This window comes from Haemorhous mexicanus, chromosome 1, assembly GCF_027477595.1.
Source record: "Haemorhous mexicanus isolate bHaeMex1 chromosome 1, bHaeMex1.pri, whole genome shotgun sequence".
Taxonomy (NCBI): Eukaryota; Metazoa; Chordata; class Aves; order Passeriformes; family Fringillidae; genus Haemorhous; species Haemorhous mexicanus.
In genome coordinates, this window is record NC_082341.1 from 17,460,805 (window position 1) to 17,476,988 (window position 16,184).

A 16,184-nucleotide genomic window follows, 5' to 3' on the forward strand; every position below is an offset into this window, starting at 1 on the left:
AATCAGTGTGAAAGGCTGTGAGTTGTAACACCCTTTTAAACTCAGCAGATGTGACCTTGGTTGACAATAATTAGCATATGGGTCTTGAGACTTTTCCTCCAGCTACCGGAAATAAGCTTGTTCTTCAGTTCTCTGGATACCAGTACTGCTGACAACACAAGTTGCTGATGGATAACCAGGACAGGTACCTCTTTACAGAGATTGATATCTCATGGGCAAGGGTAGCACAGTTCAAAAACCACAACCCAAAACATTACTATTGTTTTCAGAACACAAACTAGACACAACCCTTCGTTTCACTCAATTCTTTAACAATTCTTGCAAATGCTTTGTTTTTCTTTGTTTCCTGCCACACTTGTCCAACATCCAGGCTGGAAAACACCATCCTAAAAACGGAAAAGAAATTTCAAATCACATACTCCGATGATGATAAAGTATAGAAAATGTCTGCGTTTACCGCCTTCGTGGCTACAACAAAACCAAGTTCGCCCCCCCGCCACGGGCTCAGGCGCGGCTTCGGCCGAGACCGTCCGAAGCCAGCCGAGAGGCGGGGGCGGTCTCGGTCCTCCCGAAGCCAGGTGCAGGTGGAGCTGGCTGCAGAAGAACCAAATCCTGCGTTAGGGCGGAAAGTCTGAGATCGTTGCTGTGTGATCACCCCCCGAAAACGCCCAGGGAAGCGTTAACAAACGCCGCCGCCCCAGGCCGCGCTGGCGGGCGGGGGCCGGCGGGGCTCTGCGCTCCCCAGCCGCAGGGCGGGTGCCCTGGACGGCAGCCGGGAGCCCGTTCCTGCCCTCTCGGTGCCGTCTGAGAAGGTGGGTGGATTTTTGGAGGGAAGAGAAACCGCCAGTCGGGAGGCAGGGGAAGGGGACATGCTCCCCAAGTAGCAGAGGCAGCGGGAGCCACCAGCGCCGGGAACGGCGGGGCAGGGGCAGGAGTCCCGCGGGCCGCCGAGGAAGAGGTGCTGGCTGGAGGGCCGAGAGGCGGCGCCGCCGCCCTTCGCGGGGTCACGTTGCCGACCCGGCGGGCTGGGGGCGATGGTCACCCCTGTTCTTGTGAGGGAGGGGGCCGCCTGCGGCTACGGCGCTGGGACTGCACCGGGGCCTGCTCGGAGATGGGCTGTAGTGGGTCGGGGCAGAAGGGGGGCCGTGCGAGGGCCCAGGGAAGCGATAGCGGTAAGCGGCACAGGCGAGGCGGCACAGCCGCGAAGAACCCTGTGCCTTCGGGAGGGCGCTAGCTGGAGTGCCCCGCCGCTCCCCCCTCGCCGAACCCGGGCTAGTGCCCAGGTAGCCCGGGGAGCCCTGGGAGGAGCCGGGGGAGGGGGGCGCAGCTGGCACGGCGCGATGGCCCCAGCGCCGAGACGCCCTAATTGCCGCCGGCGGGGCCGCAGCGACCGCCGGCTGCCGCTGTCGAAGCGAAGCAACGTCTGTGCGGGGGGAGGCCCGAGGGAGGGGCGCGGGCGGGGCGTGGGGCGCAGTGGTCTGATCGCGAACGGCTCCGGCTACGTAGACGGGGGGAGGGAGCGGCCTGCGAGCGGGGCAGACCCGCGTAAGAGACAAAAGCTCGGCACGGCCTCGCTGCTGTCGGAGGATCTTTTGTTGCCACTTCTTCATCGGGGCTTGTGCGCTTTCTGCTGCCGTCCCCCGCCCCAGCACGCCGCTGGATTCAGCCGGGGCGGGAATTGTGAGCTAGCGGCGGCTTCCGCCCGGCCCATAGAGCGAGCGGCCCCTCGGCCCCCGGTCTCGTCCTCTTCGTCCACCAGTTGATCAAAGTTCGGCTGGGCCGAGGCGGGGAGCGGCCCTACCGCCCCCGCCGGCCGGGGCTGCCCGGACAGCGCTGCTGCTCCGTCCTCGCTCCCTCCGGCGGCGTGTAGTGAAGTAGGAAGGATCGGACGCCTCCCGCCTCTCCCCGCTTGCCCTCTCCTCCCCGCGGCTGGGGCTCTGGATAGGAGGAGCCGGAGGAAGAGGAAGATGACGGAGTGGGTGCAATTAGCCTAACAAGGGACGGGCGGCGGAGGCGGCGGCGTCCGCGCGCCGAGGACTGACACATCTGCTCTCTCTCCTCCTCCAGCCATGAAGGCAGCAGCCGGGGAGCGTAGCTGAAGCCCAGGGTCGTTCCGGTGCTCTTCCCTATGGCAACCGCGTGAAGGGGCCGACCCGTCCCCCGGCGGCGGGGCTGGGCTGGCCGAGCCTCGCCTGGTGTGCGCGAGTGGCTCTGGCGTTGGTTCCCTCCTCCCGTCCCTTCCCTTCCCCGATGTGGGCTCCAGAGGATTTGCGCCTCCTTTGTAACCAGGAATGAAATAATGGCGACCCGGTGGGCAGCGGGGCCACCCGACGGAGATGGAGACAACGAACCCCCCCCGGGCGGCGGCAGCGGTGCCGGCGGCCAGGTAGGAACGGCAGAGGCGGGCGGGGCGCGGGCCGGGCCGGGCGGCCGCCTCCCGCCGCGGGGAACGGCTTGGCTGGAGCGGGCTTAATGGCCGCTCCCTCCCGCTCTCCCTCCCTCCCACTCTTCCTGCCCGCCCGCCCCGGAGTTGCTGGGAGTTGGACACTGGGAGTGGTGCGGTTCCCCAGCAGCGGAGGGGAGGCAGCCGCCCGGCCGAGCGCTCGCCGCGCACTCGGGGCACCGCTCCCGGGCCGGGAGGCGGCGGCGCCTTCGCTGCCTCACGGGCCGGGCGGCGGCTCCGCTTCCCGCCCCGCGGAGCCGCCGCCGCCCTCGCCCTCGGGACGGAGGTTTCCCCGGGGCCGCCCCCTGGGCCTCTCGCCCCCCCCCCCGGCCCCTAGGGCAGAGCGTGGCGTGTCGCTCCCACGCCCAACCTGCCCGTCCTGGAGGAGCGCTTCGCTGGGCGCTCGGGAGTACGGCTTCGCTCCTGTCACATTTCTGTCGTGGTGATTTTCAGTAGAAATAAGGGTCTGGCCTCTGTCTGCTTGTACCCAGTGCTCGCCACTTTCCTGTCTGTCCGCAGCCGCTTATATTAAGGATATTTCTAGCCATAGCATTTGTTGCTGGAACGATCCTCTGTGTGTTTAGTTCAGAAACTTAATAGCATGCCCTATGGTGGCACCATTGCGTGTTTTGACTTGCAAGACAAAGTTTTTAACACAGAACCGTGTCTGATCCTTCTGTGCTCCCTATTAATAGTAATGTCTCTGAAACAACTATTAACTCTAGATTCAACAAAATAACAGCTTCAGTAGATTTGTTTTCGGATTTGTCTTAAACTTTACTTACAAAGACAAGCTTGATTTTTGTATCTCAGAATTAAAGTATGTATGTTGTGCTGAAGAAAATGCTGATTTAAATCCACACAGGGCTGTGAAATATATGCCCTTTATGTAGATATTCCCGCTTTTGTTTGCTGAAGTTGAAATACAATTGAGTGATTTTTAGGCATACAGAACTTTAATTTAAAAGTGTGGGTGATTTTTGGTTTGGTTGTGGTTTTTTATTTTGTGTGATTTTTTTCTGCCTTAGGACACTGAGTTTGAGTTCACTGCTATCTTGAATTCACCCTTTTGCCTTGGTTTGGAAGGGTCACATATGGTATTGTGAGATTTTCCTTTCTGCTATCACCTCAGTTAAGAGGTTCCCACAGTCTCTTAAAGCCAGGTGGGTTACATGAGGATAAAATCAGTCGTAGGTAAGAGCATAGAAGATGTTAAGACTTTGTGATAAAATACAGCTGAAAAACAGTGCCATGTTTGGAGAACCTGTCTTCAGTACTGTTCAGGTAGTGTGGGAAGAAGGAGAAAACTGCATGTCTAAGGGTAAAAATTAACATCTGCTTTTTAATTCTGTAACATTGAAACTTCTGGTCTTTGGCACTGGCCCTTGTAATGATCTACCTCTCCCTGTGGCGGTAAGCCTTAACAAGGCCTGTGGCACTATTGGAGCTCATCGTGTTAAAGCTGTCTAATTGGGGACTACTAATAGGCGTGGAATTGCAAAATGGACTGCTCTGCCAGTAATTTTGCCAGGTACTTACATGTTGGAGTTAAAATGTAACTGGTAGAAAACATGTGCTGGGACCTGTGATTGCCTTAATCACAGCAGGCCTGATGTAATCTTCACTTGAACTTAGACAGCCCTGGTGAATGTCTGCTCAAGGTTGCAGTGCGTTCTCAATTGCCTTCTTGTAATATTACTCCATGTTTTAAAGTGCAGTTTGTTTTCTTAGAACTTTACTTTCATAGATTTGTGTAAAATGCCCAGAGAGTGAGATTTTGTGGCTTGACATCTGCTCTGTTCGTTTGATGTAATAGTTACTGTACAGTGCTTCATGTGCTATATGTGAACAAATCCCTTTAATTGAAGTCTCTCATGTTTGTGTTGAACAGTAAAAATGGCTTTTCTGTTTAAAAGATCAGAAAACACCTTTAATGAAAAACAATTACTATAAAAAGGGACTTCAGGTTTCAAAAAAATTGCTGCAGTGGTAGGGATTTCTAGTACTCCAATACTGATGTGCAAGGTATTAGCAATTTTGGGAAATGATTAATGTTTTTGGGACAATGGATCCCATATGGTGTTTGCATTATAATGCAGTAATTAAGTAATCTACATTTAATACTTAGGTCTAGATATGCACACAACAGGCTGTCACGAGGAAGACTCCAGGCATAGCTGTTGTTTACCACAGTCAAGGGAGTTGTAACAGAAATTAGGACTTTAAATCAGTTTAAGTTTTTGGAAGTGCACAACTGTAGTCATCAAGGTTTGAGCAAGAACTGAAAAACTTGTGCTCTGTCTTCAGGATCAGTGGTCAGACTAAGAAAGGGAATGTTTGAGAAGTGGTGCTTCTATGGGTCTTTGTGTACACAGGTAGGAGAATAGAGGACATGCAATTTGAGTCCTCTGGATGCCATGTATGTTGGTTGATAATTGTGTTTTGTTTTGGACACCTGCCTACTCTGATATTAAGTTCTGTTTGGTCACGCCTTGCTATGTTTTCTATTTTTATTTTCACTTTTTTTGTTTGTTTGTTTTCACTTGACACTGTACCTGGTGGTGTTTCTCGGTACAGAGCCCCTTCACTGAAACGATTGTTGCGAACAAAGATTGCACATTCAGGCTTGCAGGCTCCGTCTGAACATGGAGCGCCTGTTCAAAGGGACAGGTCACGTATTCTGGGCTCCTGGGGGAGCTGGCAGAGAGGGCCAGGGACTCTCAGGGCTGTTTGCCATTCTGTTTGAAATCTGACACACATTTACAAATGGAAGAATTGCAGGGCTTATGTTCCTAAGGACTGATAAGTGAGAGCGTGTTCTTTCTGGCTTTTAGATTAATAAGCGTTGGCTATCTCTGTTCTGTCAGGTTGTAGCAGTATTTTGCTGTAGAGTTTTGAGCCCTGCTGAGGTACAGGCAGTACTGCTTCAGTCACAACATCCCACCTACAGGTCTATCCTGATTTGAGGCTGGAAGTGTTGTCTTCGTTAGTGTAAATTTAATTTCCCATCCTTTGCCTAGAAAGGCAAAGCAAAAAGTGCTTTCTTTTTTAAATTTTTTTTTTTTGCTTTTCAGTTCCTATTGTTTTGTGTTTAAAGAAGTACTGTGTCTCTTTGTGGTATAGTTTACTTTTAATCTATATTAAAAGTACATTCTGAATATTAAATGCAGTTTAAGAAAATGTTAAGCACAGTGTGTGTGGCCTTAAAAGCCGAATTTAATTCTTAACAATACTATGTCCTCAGTTTAGGAATAATAAAATGAACACTAAAAATACTTTATCAAATAATTTTATTAAGACTGATAGTTTTCTTTTGGTTTGGTTACATGTTTTTGTTTTGCTTAGCAAATGAGTTGTTAGGAATAGTGAATGGTCTTTAGTGATTCCCAAGTGCTTCTGTATTTGTTGAAAGTTAGGAATACATTTCCAAAGACTTCTGTTAAAAAAAAAAAAGAGCAGTTGATCAGGATCAGTTCTTGCTTTGTAATCACAACTCTTCAATTTCAGAGAAGAAAAAAACCCACAATATTCTTACTCCTACACCCTACCAGAGAGAGTGCAACTGCATAAACTGAAGACAAGCATGTGCTAGGTCAGGAACCAGAGAAGGGCAATGATGGCACTAAAAATAGAAAATCATTTGGCTACTAGCTAACAATAATGAATAGATCGCTTACTATTTCAACAACCCAGTTGGGATGACTTCGGTAAATTTCAAGTGGTGAAATTTCCCAGGTGTTACGTCTCTCTACTATCAGAGCAGAATGTCAGTCTTTCTAATTGTGCCTGTATACATGTGAACTGTTCTAGAACTCTGTTGCTGGGTATTGATGATTTTTCTATGCCTGATACTCAGAGGCTGGAAGATATAATCATAATGTTAAAGATCAGAATTAGAAAAATTCATTTATAAAATTTTATATGTCTAATAGTACACAATACTGATTGTTAAAAGTGTACATTACTTAGGGTGATAGAGAATTCTGCACAAAGCTTCCATTTAATAAATTCATTATAAATACTAGCCTTTCTTGGGGTTTTGGTTGCAACTGTTCAAAAAGCTTGAGTCAAATCCTGTTTAATCATGCAAGCATAATGCTGACTTCTGCTCTCTCAGCGTAAGCCTAGGATAATTTGACAAAACATAAACCTCTTCCACGAAGAAATGTTACATATTTGATAAGTGACAATGTGGAGCAGGAAGTAGTTCCTTCAAGAAAATGAAGGTATCTGCCTTCTGATGTAGCTGCGTTTAATGTGTTTTTCTAAGGTGACTTCTTGCTTTCCAGTTACACAGCTTTGTTGATTGTGCCACTTTGGTATAGTTGTCTGAAAAAAAAAATACTTTGGCAAGAGAAGTGCAATGGACTGAAAGTATCTTGAACTGTGTCCACATGAAATAACCGCTCTTACTGCATGCAGTATATGCATTATACAACTGAACTTCTTTCCTTAACAGGTTTGACAAACATCAAAGCACTAAGTTGACTTTATCTGTATAAGCTATTTTTAATGATTTTTATTAAGATGCAAAAATAACGTCTGCTACTTCAGACATATTATTTAATATAATTTGTATTTACTTACATGCAAAAACAATTGAGAGAACAGCTGGGGAAGAGGAGCTATTTCATCTCACACACTTGTACTCACACACTTGTATGCATTTGTGATCTTTTCTCTCTTGTATCTTTGAAAATGTCTTACTGGAAGGGGATAACCAAATCATAACTGAACAGCATGGACTCTGAAAAGACTAAAAGCTGGTATATTTTTCTTTAATTTTGTGACTACATGCGTATGTGGCTGTGTAAATGATGATTATAATATAAACATGTACAACCTGTGAGCCTTACTAAGAGAAAAAAATTACCTTTCCAAGTAAGTCTAAGTAGCAGTGTTAGGCTAAGCTGTTAGGAATATCTACTGGTGCTTTGTAGCTGCTGTTTTGGTTTTTTTCTCTGATTACAAATGGAAGAAAAAAATTGCAGTTTTCTAGCATTCAGAGGTTGAATGCTACTCTTCTTTGCAGTTGTTTGTGTGCTAAATTGCATAGAATAGGAAGCAGATATAAAAAAATATGCAATGGTGTTAAATTAAAACGAGATTAATTGTTTTTTTGAATGTGGTTAACAGGAATAATTGTTTTTAAAAAAGCATGAGTTAGCCCTGGTGTAAATGTTGAGGCTTCTAAACTACATTGAAACAATCTGAATTGACAGTACTCCAGAAGTCAGTCTGGTGGGCTGTTAGATACAATTCCATGATTGTGGAAGCTGTCAGAACCTATGATCTCGTCAAAACCTTGAATTTAGGGCCTTGCTACAGAGGAAGCATTTGCTTGCCACAATAGATAATGGATATATACTAAAAATATGTTATGCTAAGCATAGTACTCAGACAGTGGATGTGAGTTATGCTGTCTGGTCAGATTGATTTCTTTCTACAGAAATCTTGTAACACTTTGCCTGTTTATAATATGAAGTGTAGATTATTGTACTTTTCTGCTGTCCAAATCCTTATGTCTTGTAATTTTTAATTTTTTACAAAGACACTCCAGGGTATTTTTTGCCCATCACCCAGTAGTAGGCACTCACAGTATAAGTATAATGCGTAGGAGCAGTGACATCAAGCAGGCTTTGATTGTGTTCATATCAGAGGCCTGACACATCTTGTAAACTTGAAAGTGCCTAATCTTGGAGTTGCAAGGTGGGATTAAGCTGTTTTATGTATACAGTTCCTGGGTACATAAAGGTTATTTAATGGGAAGGCTTCATCTGGTGGTGTGTTTTTTCTTTTTTTGTTGAGTGTTTGTTTTTCTTCCGTATGGGTTTTAGTTTTTGGGTTTTTTTTACCATGGTGAAATGCATTTTTCATTTACATTAGTTAGATGGGAATTCTGGCTTCTCCCTGTTTTCTTGTTTACTTTGGTAACGGGGAAACAATTTTCTGAACTTATTGTTTGATGACTGCTGTTGGAGCTCTTCTGGGGAGGTGAAACTAGAGTTTAGTGATTGGATCACTTGGGCATAGGATGGTAAAGATTAGGCACAACTGTATGCTTTGTTCCCTGCATCTCTGTGCTGGGGGGCTGGAACCACTGCATTTTTCTCAATTGGTGTACCCTGTTGTTCTGTATGCTAGGGAATTGTGTTCAACAGAAAGTGTTACTGCTTTATATTTTCTGTTCTAGATTTTTGCACTGAGAACTTGTAGATAAGTGTTTTAATGAGGCCTTGGGATCTGTTGCTGTTGCTCTCTCCAGCCAGTTAGAGAGACCCTGATACAAATCACTTTAGTAAATATTTGATGCTGGGCATGAGAGGTTCTGTGTGGGCATTCTGGAAAAACACAAACAGCTGTTTAGATTTTGACTCTGGCTTGCTACTCTGAGTATATACCTTTGGGACCGTAGGTAGTAGGCTTATTTTTGTTCTAAAATTCTTAATTTCCATTTGCCAGCAGCTGCTGCTTTGGTGAGAGTGAATGAGGTGCCTCCTTAGAGGACATGGCTAATTACAGATTGTCTGCTGGTGTAGGGGGGCACTCTGAGATAGACATTTTCTTTCATGTGTCTCTCATTTGCATAATGTGTTAGGACACACAGTATGGACTGCATTAAGCACTAGCAAATATGCTGTAGGGAGTAATCTTGTACTGGCATCACTAAGTTTCCTAGATAACATAATCTTCATATTTTAAATGTTGAGGTTTAGATTTGTCTATTTGAAGGGCCAGGGACAAGAAATCAATAGAAAACCGTATAAACTGTAATGAGGAGAGAAATTTTAAATGTTTCTGAGTAACAGTTGCAGTTGGTACAAATAGGTTGAAAAGAGAAACCTGAGTTTGTGTGGAGAGTTTGGTTTTTGTTTGTTTGCTGTGGGTTTTTGTTTTTTTTTTAGTTGGCTGCTTTGTGGGGTTTGTGGTTATTTTTGGGAGTTTGTTTTGGTTTTTGTTTTTTTTTTTGCCTAATTTAAATAGCAGTGTGCCCTCCTATTTGTATGTATGTATATCTCTTTACACTTTGATGAAATACTATTTCTTATTAAAAATTCTTTGCAAACCACTCACCCTTTAAAGGACTGTATTTTGTTCTCTTCTAGTTAAGTTCTGCATCCAAATATTTGGGGCTTTTTGTGTTGCGAAGTTCAAGACATAAGAGAGTGAACAATCCTGTAATAAAAAAGGTTTAAAAAGTCAAATCTTAAATTTCCTGAAATGTTAGTGTTGAATATATCTGTGTAATTCTCTTAGTCTAAGTGCAAGGGCAGAAAAGACTAAGATTTAAATGCTGATGTGGTTTAAAACTTTGAGGTGAATAGAGTCTTGGTTACAACTTGTTCTGTCCATGGGGTGAGCTAAAAGAGAATCTTTGAACTCTCAGGAAGCCCTTACAGATCACTTGGCTTGTGGCAGATAGGTACAGTCTGCTCAGTGATACATTCACAGCATTGAGGTGAACTACTCAATTTTGAAAACTAAAACGGAGCTCAATCTACAGCTTAAGTTGCAGTTTTATATTGGGAAACTGCACAGGGAGAGGTGTTGTTCAAAAACTAGTTTATGGAACTAAAGTCATATGGATTTCAAAACTATAACATAATTCCAGTTACTTTTGAGAAAAATACGGCATTATAACTTGTTCAGGTCTGTCCAGATATAATAGAATGTGGAAGAGGTTGCTTTCCTAAGCAGCTTGACAGATGCTTAAATACAATTCTTTCATTAATGTCTCTGGTGGTTTAGACATGTTTAAATGTGTATGTCTTCAGTTCTATAGTGTTTAAGAGGGCTAGAGGTCAGTCAGTGTTTTTAGGAGCATACAAAGCAATCAAAATTTGCTTTTGATGCCAGAATTGAGAACTGAAACATTTTGGTTTTGTCTTTTTTTGTTCAGCAAAAGAAGCAGCAGGTCCAGTATGTGCTCCTCAAGCAGGTGACTCTTCTTACCTGTGGGCTCTATCCTGTTTTTTTGTAAGATAAAAATCAGTTTAGGGTTATCTCCAAAAGAAATGCTGCAGTTTTCATGGAACAAGCTGTCCCATTGCACTTCATGCTTTGTTGTTGTGCTTTTCTTCTAATTTTGATGCAACTTTAATAGGGAGCCTGTGACTGCAGTGAAAAGCATTCCCATGTAGAGCCGCAAACATTTTCTTACTCATCAATGGCTGTAAAATTTGACTTGTTCCTTCTTGCATGCATTTTAAAATTTTATTATCCTCAATCATCATGGTAAAAGGTGAATAAGTAAACTTTGCCTCGAGTAATCAATTTTTTAGGCCTTCTGCTCCATTCTCTGTACTTACACTGTTTTTATATGCATCTATCTACATACGGTCTCACATTTTCTGTATGCTTTAGTTATATTTTAAAATATGCTGGAGAAGTTGCTTTGAAGCTGCTTTTGAGGTGGGATTTAAACATGATCTTTCTTTTCTTAAGGAAAAAAGAATGAATAGATTGTGTGCTGCTCTGAGGGTATTAAAGTTTCCCATCTTGCCTAATTACCAATAATATGGAATTTGGAAGAGTGAAACAAGTGAACATAAACAACCTTCAGTATTCGTTGCAATCTTTGTATCTGAATCAGATGCTGAGTAATTCAGTATCAGTTAGTAGTTTGGCAGGCTGGTATTCTGATCCTGGTGTCATGGAGGTGATTTTATGAGCTCATTGCTTGTATCTCTTTTGATGGCATTTTAATTTTTTTAAAACAAGTGGTATTCTTGCTTTTTAAAAATACTGCATACAGAACCAAAATGGTCCCTGTAGCTGAGTCTGTGCAACAAAGGGCTTTTTCTGTATGAAGGTGTTATGAAATGTCATGTTGGTCATAATGGAAGCTGGCCAATACAAATAGCATTTTGTAGCCTATGCCCTTTAGGTGATTTTTTAATGTGAGTTCAAAACTGTAGATAGTTTTAAGTAATTTTCTCTCCATTTGCACTGTGACTGAGGCTATGATTCAGCTGTGTATCTAAACAGGTCTGGTAACTGTCTGCTGTTTTCATGAATTTAATGGCAATGGAGAGGTAGAAGTGCTTCTTATGTTATCTTTCTTTGTAGAGAACTTTTGCCTGCTGATAATTGTTCAGATTAGTGAAGATGAGTTGTCTGTGCAGAAATGCTCAAGGACTTTCTTCAGCACTAGTTGCTATAAAATATGCGTTAAGTGCCAAAGTATTATGTCACATATAAAATGCTGAGAGGTAATGATTAACCAGGAGCTCATGGGTGAAATCTTAAATGTTCTGGTAGGTAACTGCAAGGATGAAACAGCACTTTAATGCTTGGTGTTGGTCAAAAGAGTGAATGGTCATCCATTTCCTGATAATTCTGGACATGTTCTCTGTTAAGCCTCAGTATATAAATCCATAATACACTTGGAGCTGATGTGTTTGGGTCCCATCTCTGTCCATTTTTCCCTGTCTCAGAAACAATATAGTAGAGCTGGAAAAGCTGTGGAGAAAGGCTAACTATGATAATCGAATATATGGAGTTGTTTCTGTATCAAAACTAAAAACAGAAGCTAGGACTTGGCAGTTTGGGAAAGAGGTGACTAGAGACAGCTGATCTTGATATTTTGTAGCTTTCTCCGTTTTCATCTTGAATTTCTATGGATCAGCTCTTTACTATCTGCACCAAGAACGTTGCGGTGTCAGACGAGCATGGTGGGGTGAGATCAAGCAAAAGGAGATGGTCCTTTGCATAAAAATTAATTAAAACTTGTTACTCCGCTCCTTAATATTATGAAAGCTAAAAGCGTGTGTGTAGTCTGGGTATATTTCTGAAAGAGCAACGCTTTTAGAGTTACTCTGTACCCTTGTCGTGGAATGAATTATGGATTTGTGAATAATTAAATCTGGGAGGATAGTCTAGTGATGCTTATTTTTGTGTTCTTTCCTAATTATTCACAGCTATCAGCATTTAGTCACTGTTAGAGCTGGGCTAGTTGAGTTTTTGATCTGATCTACAGGTGTTCTTACGTGTTACATTGCTGATTCCGTAATAGCTCATCAGGATTCCTTCTGCTTTCAGGAGTTTCTGTACCAAGCCTGGTGAAACAAGGCAGCTGTTGGTGATCAGCAACAGGAAATGGAGTTTTTCAAATATTCAGAACTGGGCCTATTTTTGCTTCTTGAAGATACCAAACTTACGTCTTTGGTTTTACTTGGTTTTGTTAAAGTTGTTGCATCATATGGGTTTAATGTTCTCCGGTTTTAATAAGCTAAATGAAATGCACCATTGCCTGCTTTTGTGTTTACTCCATCTCTTCTCCACCCCCCCACTAGATAAAGGAGAGCTCAAGGTGACTGAGGATTGTACACACAAGTTACATATGCTGTCATACTTTTATTTCTTTTCTACTCGTTTGCTGTCAAACAAGTGCTTTTTTTGCCTGTAGAATAGTTTTCTGTGCCACCTTTTTAGTGGACTGCATTATATTGCAGGACTTAATTTTTGATTACAAGTTTTATTGCAGCAGCAAACTCAGTAAACCACTTAAATCCTGTGGAAAACTCCTTTCTCCTTTTGTGGTGAATGATGCTGCTGGGACTTCTGCTTGTTGTGGAATAGTTACTTCTCTTTCACTCTATTTCTACAGCTTAAGGGAGGGAAATAGCACTTTCAGAGGCTACACAGCAAGCTACATAGCTCCAGGGGAATGGGACTGGGTGATGTAGGGATAGGGAAAGGACTGGAGGGAGCAGCTCCATCTGGCAGAATGAAACTTCTCCCCTTCACGAGTCCTGAAAATCAGTTGTCCATAAGGTAAGATAAAAAAAAGCTAAACTTCTATCTAAACAACTGGGAAATGAGATGGCCACAAAAATAGTTCTGTTGAGTTGGGATTTTTGTCTTTTGTGGGTGAGTAGACAAATAACCTCCACCCCCAAAAACTATTTTTGAAACTAGATCTAAAATGTTAAAAGGCATCTGTGGCTAAGATGGTTTCTGGTCTTGTAATCAGTGATTCATGACTGAGAAACTAAATTCTTTAATACAAGTGAGTAGAGACAGTGGTAATACTAGACAGTTACTCAGCAAGGCGTGTTCAGGGTAAACAGTCCTCACTGGTAAGTTTGTCTGTGGAGAATCATTTTTTCCTTGTTTCATTTAAATCGTAGACTTGGATAAACGTAGGAAAAAAACTTGTATTCAGTTAAGAATTCAGTGATGCCTGTTTTTCACACTATCCCAGTGTCAGTTTATTTGGGAAAAAGATTTTCTCCTTGCAACTCCCTCAGCATGTTAACCTTTATACATTTCATGGCCATCATTTAATGGCTTAAAGTTTGGATGATGCAATATCAGTAAGTGATGTAAGGGTTGTCTATAAGCTGCTTTGCAGTTCACAATGGGATGAGAAGTTTGGAACCCAGATTTTTTTGTGTTAGGTTCTCTGTCTGCTGTAAGGGAAGTCAAGCACAAACACCACAATCTTATTTTGAATAGTGCCAAAAAAGTAAATAAAAGTGATGTTTTAGTGTGGGAGGTTTTTTTGTTTGTGGTTATTTGGTATGTCTTTTGGTGGTGTGTTGCTGTGTGGATGGTGGTTTGTTTGGGTTTTTTTTTCTTTTAATTATTGGATTTTTTAAAAATTCAAACCATTAATTCTACCAAACGAGTTAAGGGGAAGTCATTATGTGTAAGATTAAAATCAGGATTTGTGGAAGTGACTTGACCTTAAATTCAGTTAATACTGTGGTGACTTCCCCCACTTGGATAATCTGGTCTGGCAGATTTCTCTTTCCTGCTTAGGACCCAAGATACCTTGAGCTTTCATTCCTTGGAAAGTGCCTCTAGTCTTCCCTACTTTTCTGAGTGAAAAGGCTGGATTACAAGAATATGTCCTGAATTGAATGTTGCTAACCTTTTCAAGGCATGAGGAACCATAGTTGTCCTTCTTTGTATTCTTTATCCCATGGTGCAATTGTTTTTTGTGGAACTTGATTTCTTTTTTGCAAAGACACTTCTAATTTGGGAAAGAAATATAACTAGTTGTATTTTGGAATGACTCACTAGAGAAGGATCTTCCAGTTTATTCTTACTGCTTAATAAGGCTGTTCTGGCCTATGTGCACATTATTTCACAAGCCTGTTTTTCTCTGTTACCTTATTTACAAATGGCTGTTACAAAGTGGCACTAGAGGTTTTACTTTTCCATTATACTGTTTTGTACTTTGTGTTCCAATGAGTTCTGAGAAGTTCCATTGTATTTATTGTTTTAAATGGTTGAAGTCCAGACTATTTTTTATTCTTCAGTGCAGATTTAGGTTAGATGATTTCAGAAATGATTAAAAATATGTCAGAGGACATCTTGTGTTGTTTATGTTAATAAAAGTTTTTTTAATAATCAGTGAAAAAAAGTATTTGGTCTAGTTTAAAATATTAAAAAAGGGGGAAAACTACATTTATTCATACTTCATAAATAGCCTGTATAAGTCTTTTCAGCTGGAGATGGTTCTGGACTTCAGCAGGCTTTGGATCAGTGGTTCTAATAATGAGCCTTTGGAAAAAAATCTTTCTTTCAAAATCACTTGTGCCTATTCTGTTCTTTAGTGCTGACTGCTTTTTGTATTATGTGCCAGAATATGAATAAATTACTTGAATTGTATACTTTCTTTAAACCTTCTTTTGGAGAGATCAGTGGCAGATTTAAGTAAAAATATCCCAAGCAACTAACATTTCTTCACTTGTTAGAGAAAAAAGCCTACAAATACTTTATTCTTTGTATAATGCAAGACCATACATGCTATAGGAAACCTGACATGCTGTTATATATGAAATCACAATGTGAAAATATGAAGAATGTAAAAATAACTGTATATTGAAGCTAAGCTCAGTGGAAGTAAGATACATTTGTTTCAGGAACAAAATGTTTGTCTTTTTTTACAACTCCTTTATTCTTGCTCAAATTTAGAGGGTGAGAAAGCTTGTCTGTTTAAAGGAAATCTGTGAAGAATGAAGCCTGCTTTTTTGAATGTGTGCAGCTTGAAAGTGTTGTAGCTATGTCTCCAAAACCAGGCAGATAAGACTCTTTGTGGTAAAAGTAGTACAAGTTGTGATTTTTAAAAATGTAAATTTAATCTAAAAAAAAAAAAACAAAAGCAAAACTAAAAGAAATTCATGAGCATCTTTCTGTAGCAAGTCATGGACTAAAGTATAATTATACTTCATCTAGTGTCTCCTTCCAGCAGTAGCAGACTTTGCCTGTTTTAAGAGAATTTTGTCTTCCTGGTGTGGTTTTCTTTTCTGAATCTACCACAGGATTTTGCCTGGAGCCTGGAAACCACCGCTATACCTGCAGCAGTCTCTCTTCAGTGTTAGATCTATGACTTGCGAGTTTCTGGCCCTCTGAGAGCAATTTTGAGGTTCTTGTTCTTCTGTTTCCTACTTCCTTCCATATACACATGTGATTATATGTTATAATTGTGAAAGTGGTTGCTGAAGCCAGAGGAATGGATACGCTTTTGTACTTACATTGAGAGTCCTATGTGCATGTTTGCAGAGGGTATTGCAGACTGCATTGGACATGAACAGGTAGGGGATATTAGGGATTTGAGCTAGAATGTAGCACTTCACCAAAAATGGTCTAAACCTGATTTGCCTGCAGCTCCAATTTGTGTATCTGCTGTAAAATGCTTTCTCACTACTGAAGATAAAGCACAGATTAAAAACCAGTTTCCACAGTATCAGTGAATCATTGAGGTTGGAAGGCACTTCTGAAGGTCATT

The 16,184-nt window shown here is 42.3% G+C and overlaps 1 protein-coding gene across 3 annotated transcripts in view; it reads left to right on the top strand.

Moving 5' to 3' along the window:
- Nucleotides 1–573: 573 nt before the first annotated feature.
- Nucleotides 574–16,184, top strand: part of ARHGAP21 (Rho GTPase activating protein 21) — a 113,224-nt gene continuing 97,613 nt past the window's right edge. The window contains exons 1-2 of one of the 3 annotated variants that reach the window (XM_059841799.1): nucleotides 574–812; nucleotides 2,068–2,386. In XM_059841799.1, coding sequence (XP_059697782.1) covers nucleotides 2,300–2,386 — 87 coding nt within the window. In that variant the 5' untranslated portion in view covers nucleotides 574–812; nucleotides 2,068–2,299. Of the gene's footprint in view, nucleotides 813–1,828; nucleotides 1,976–2,005; nucleotides 2,387–16,184 lie in introns of those variants that run through there. The other 2 variants (XM_059841789.1, XM_059841806.1) reach the window with 2 other exon arrangements.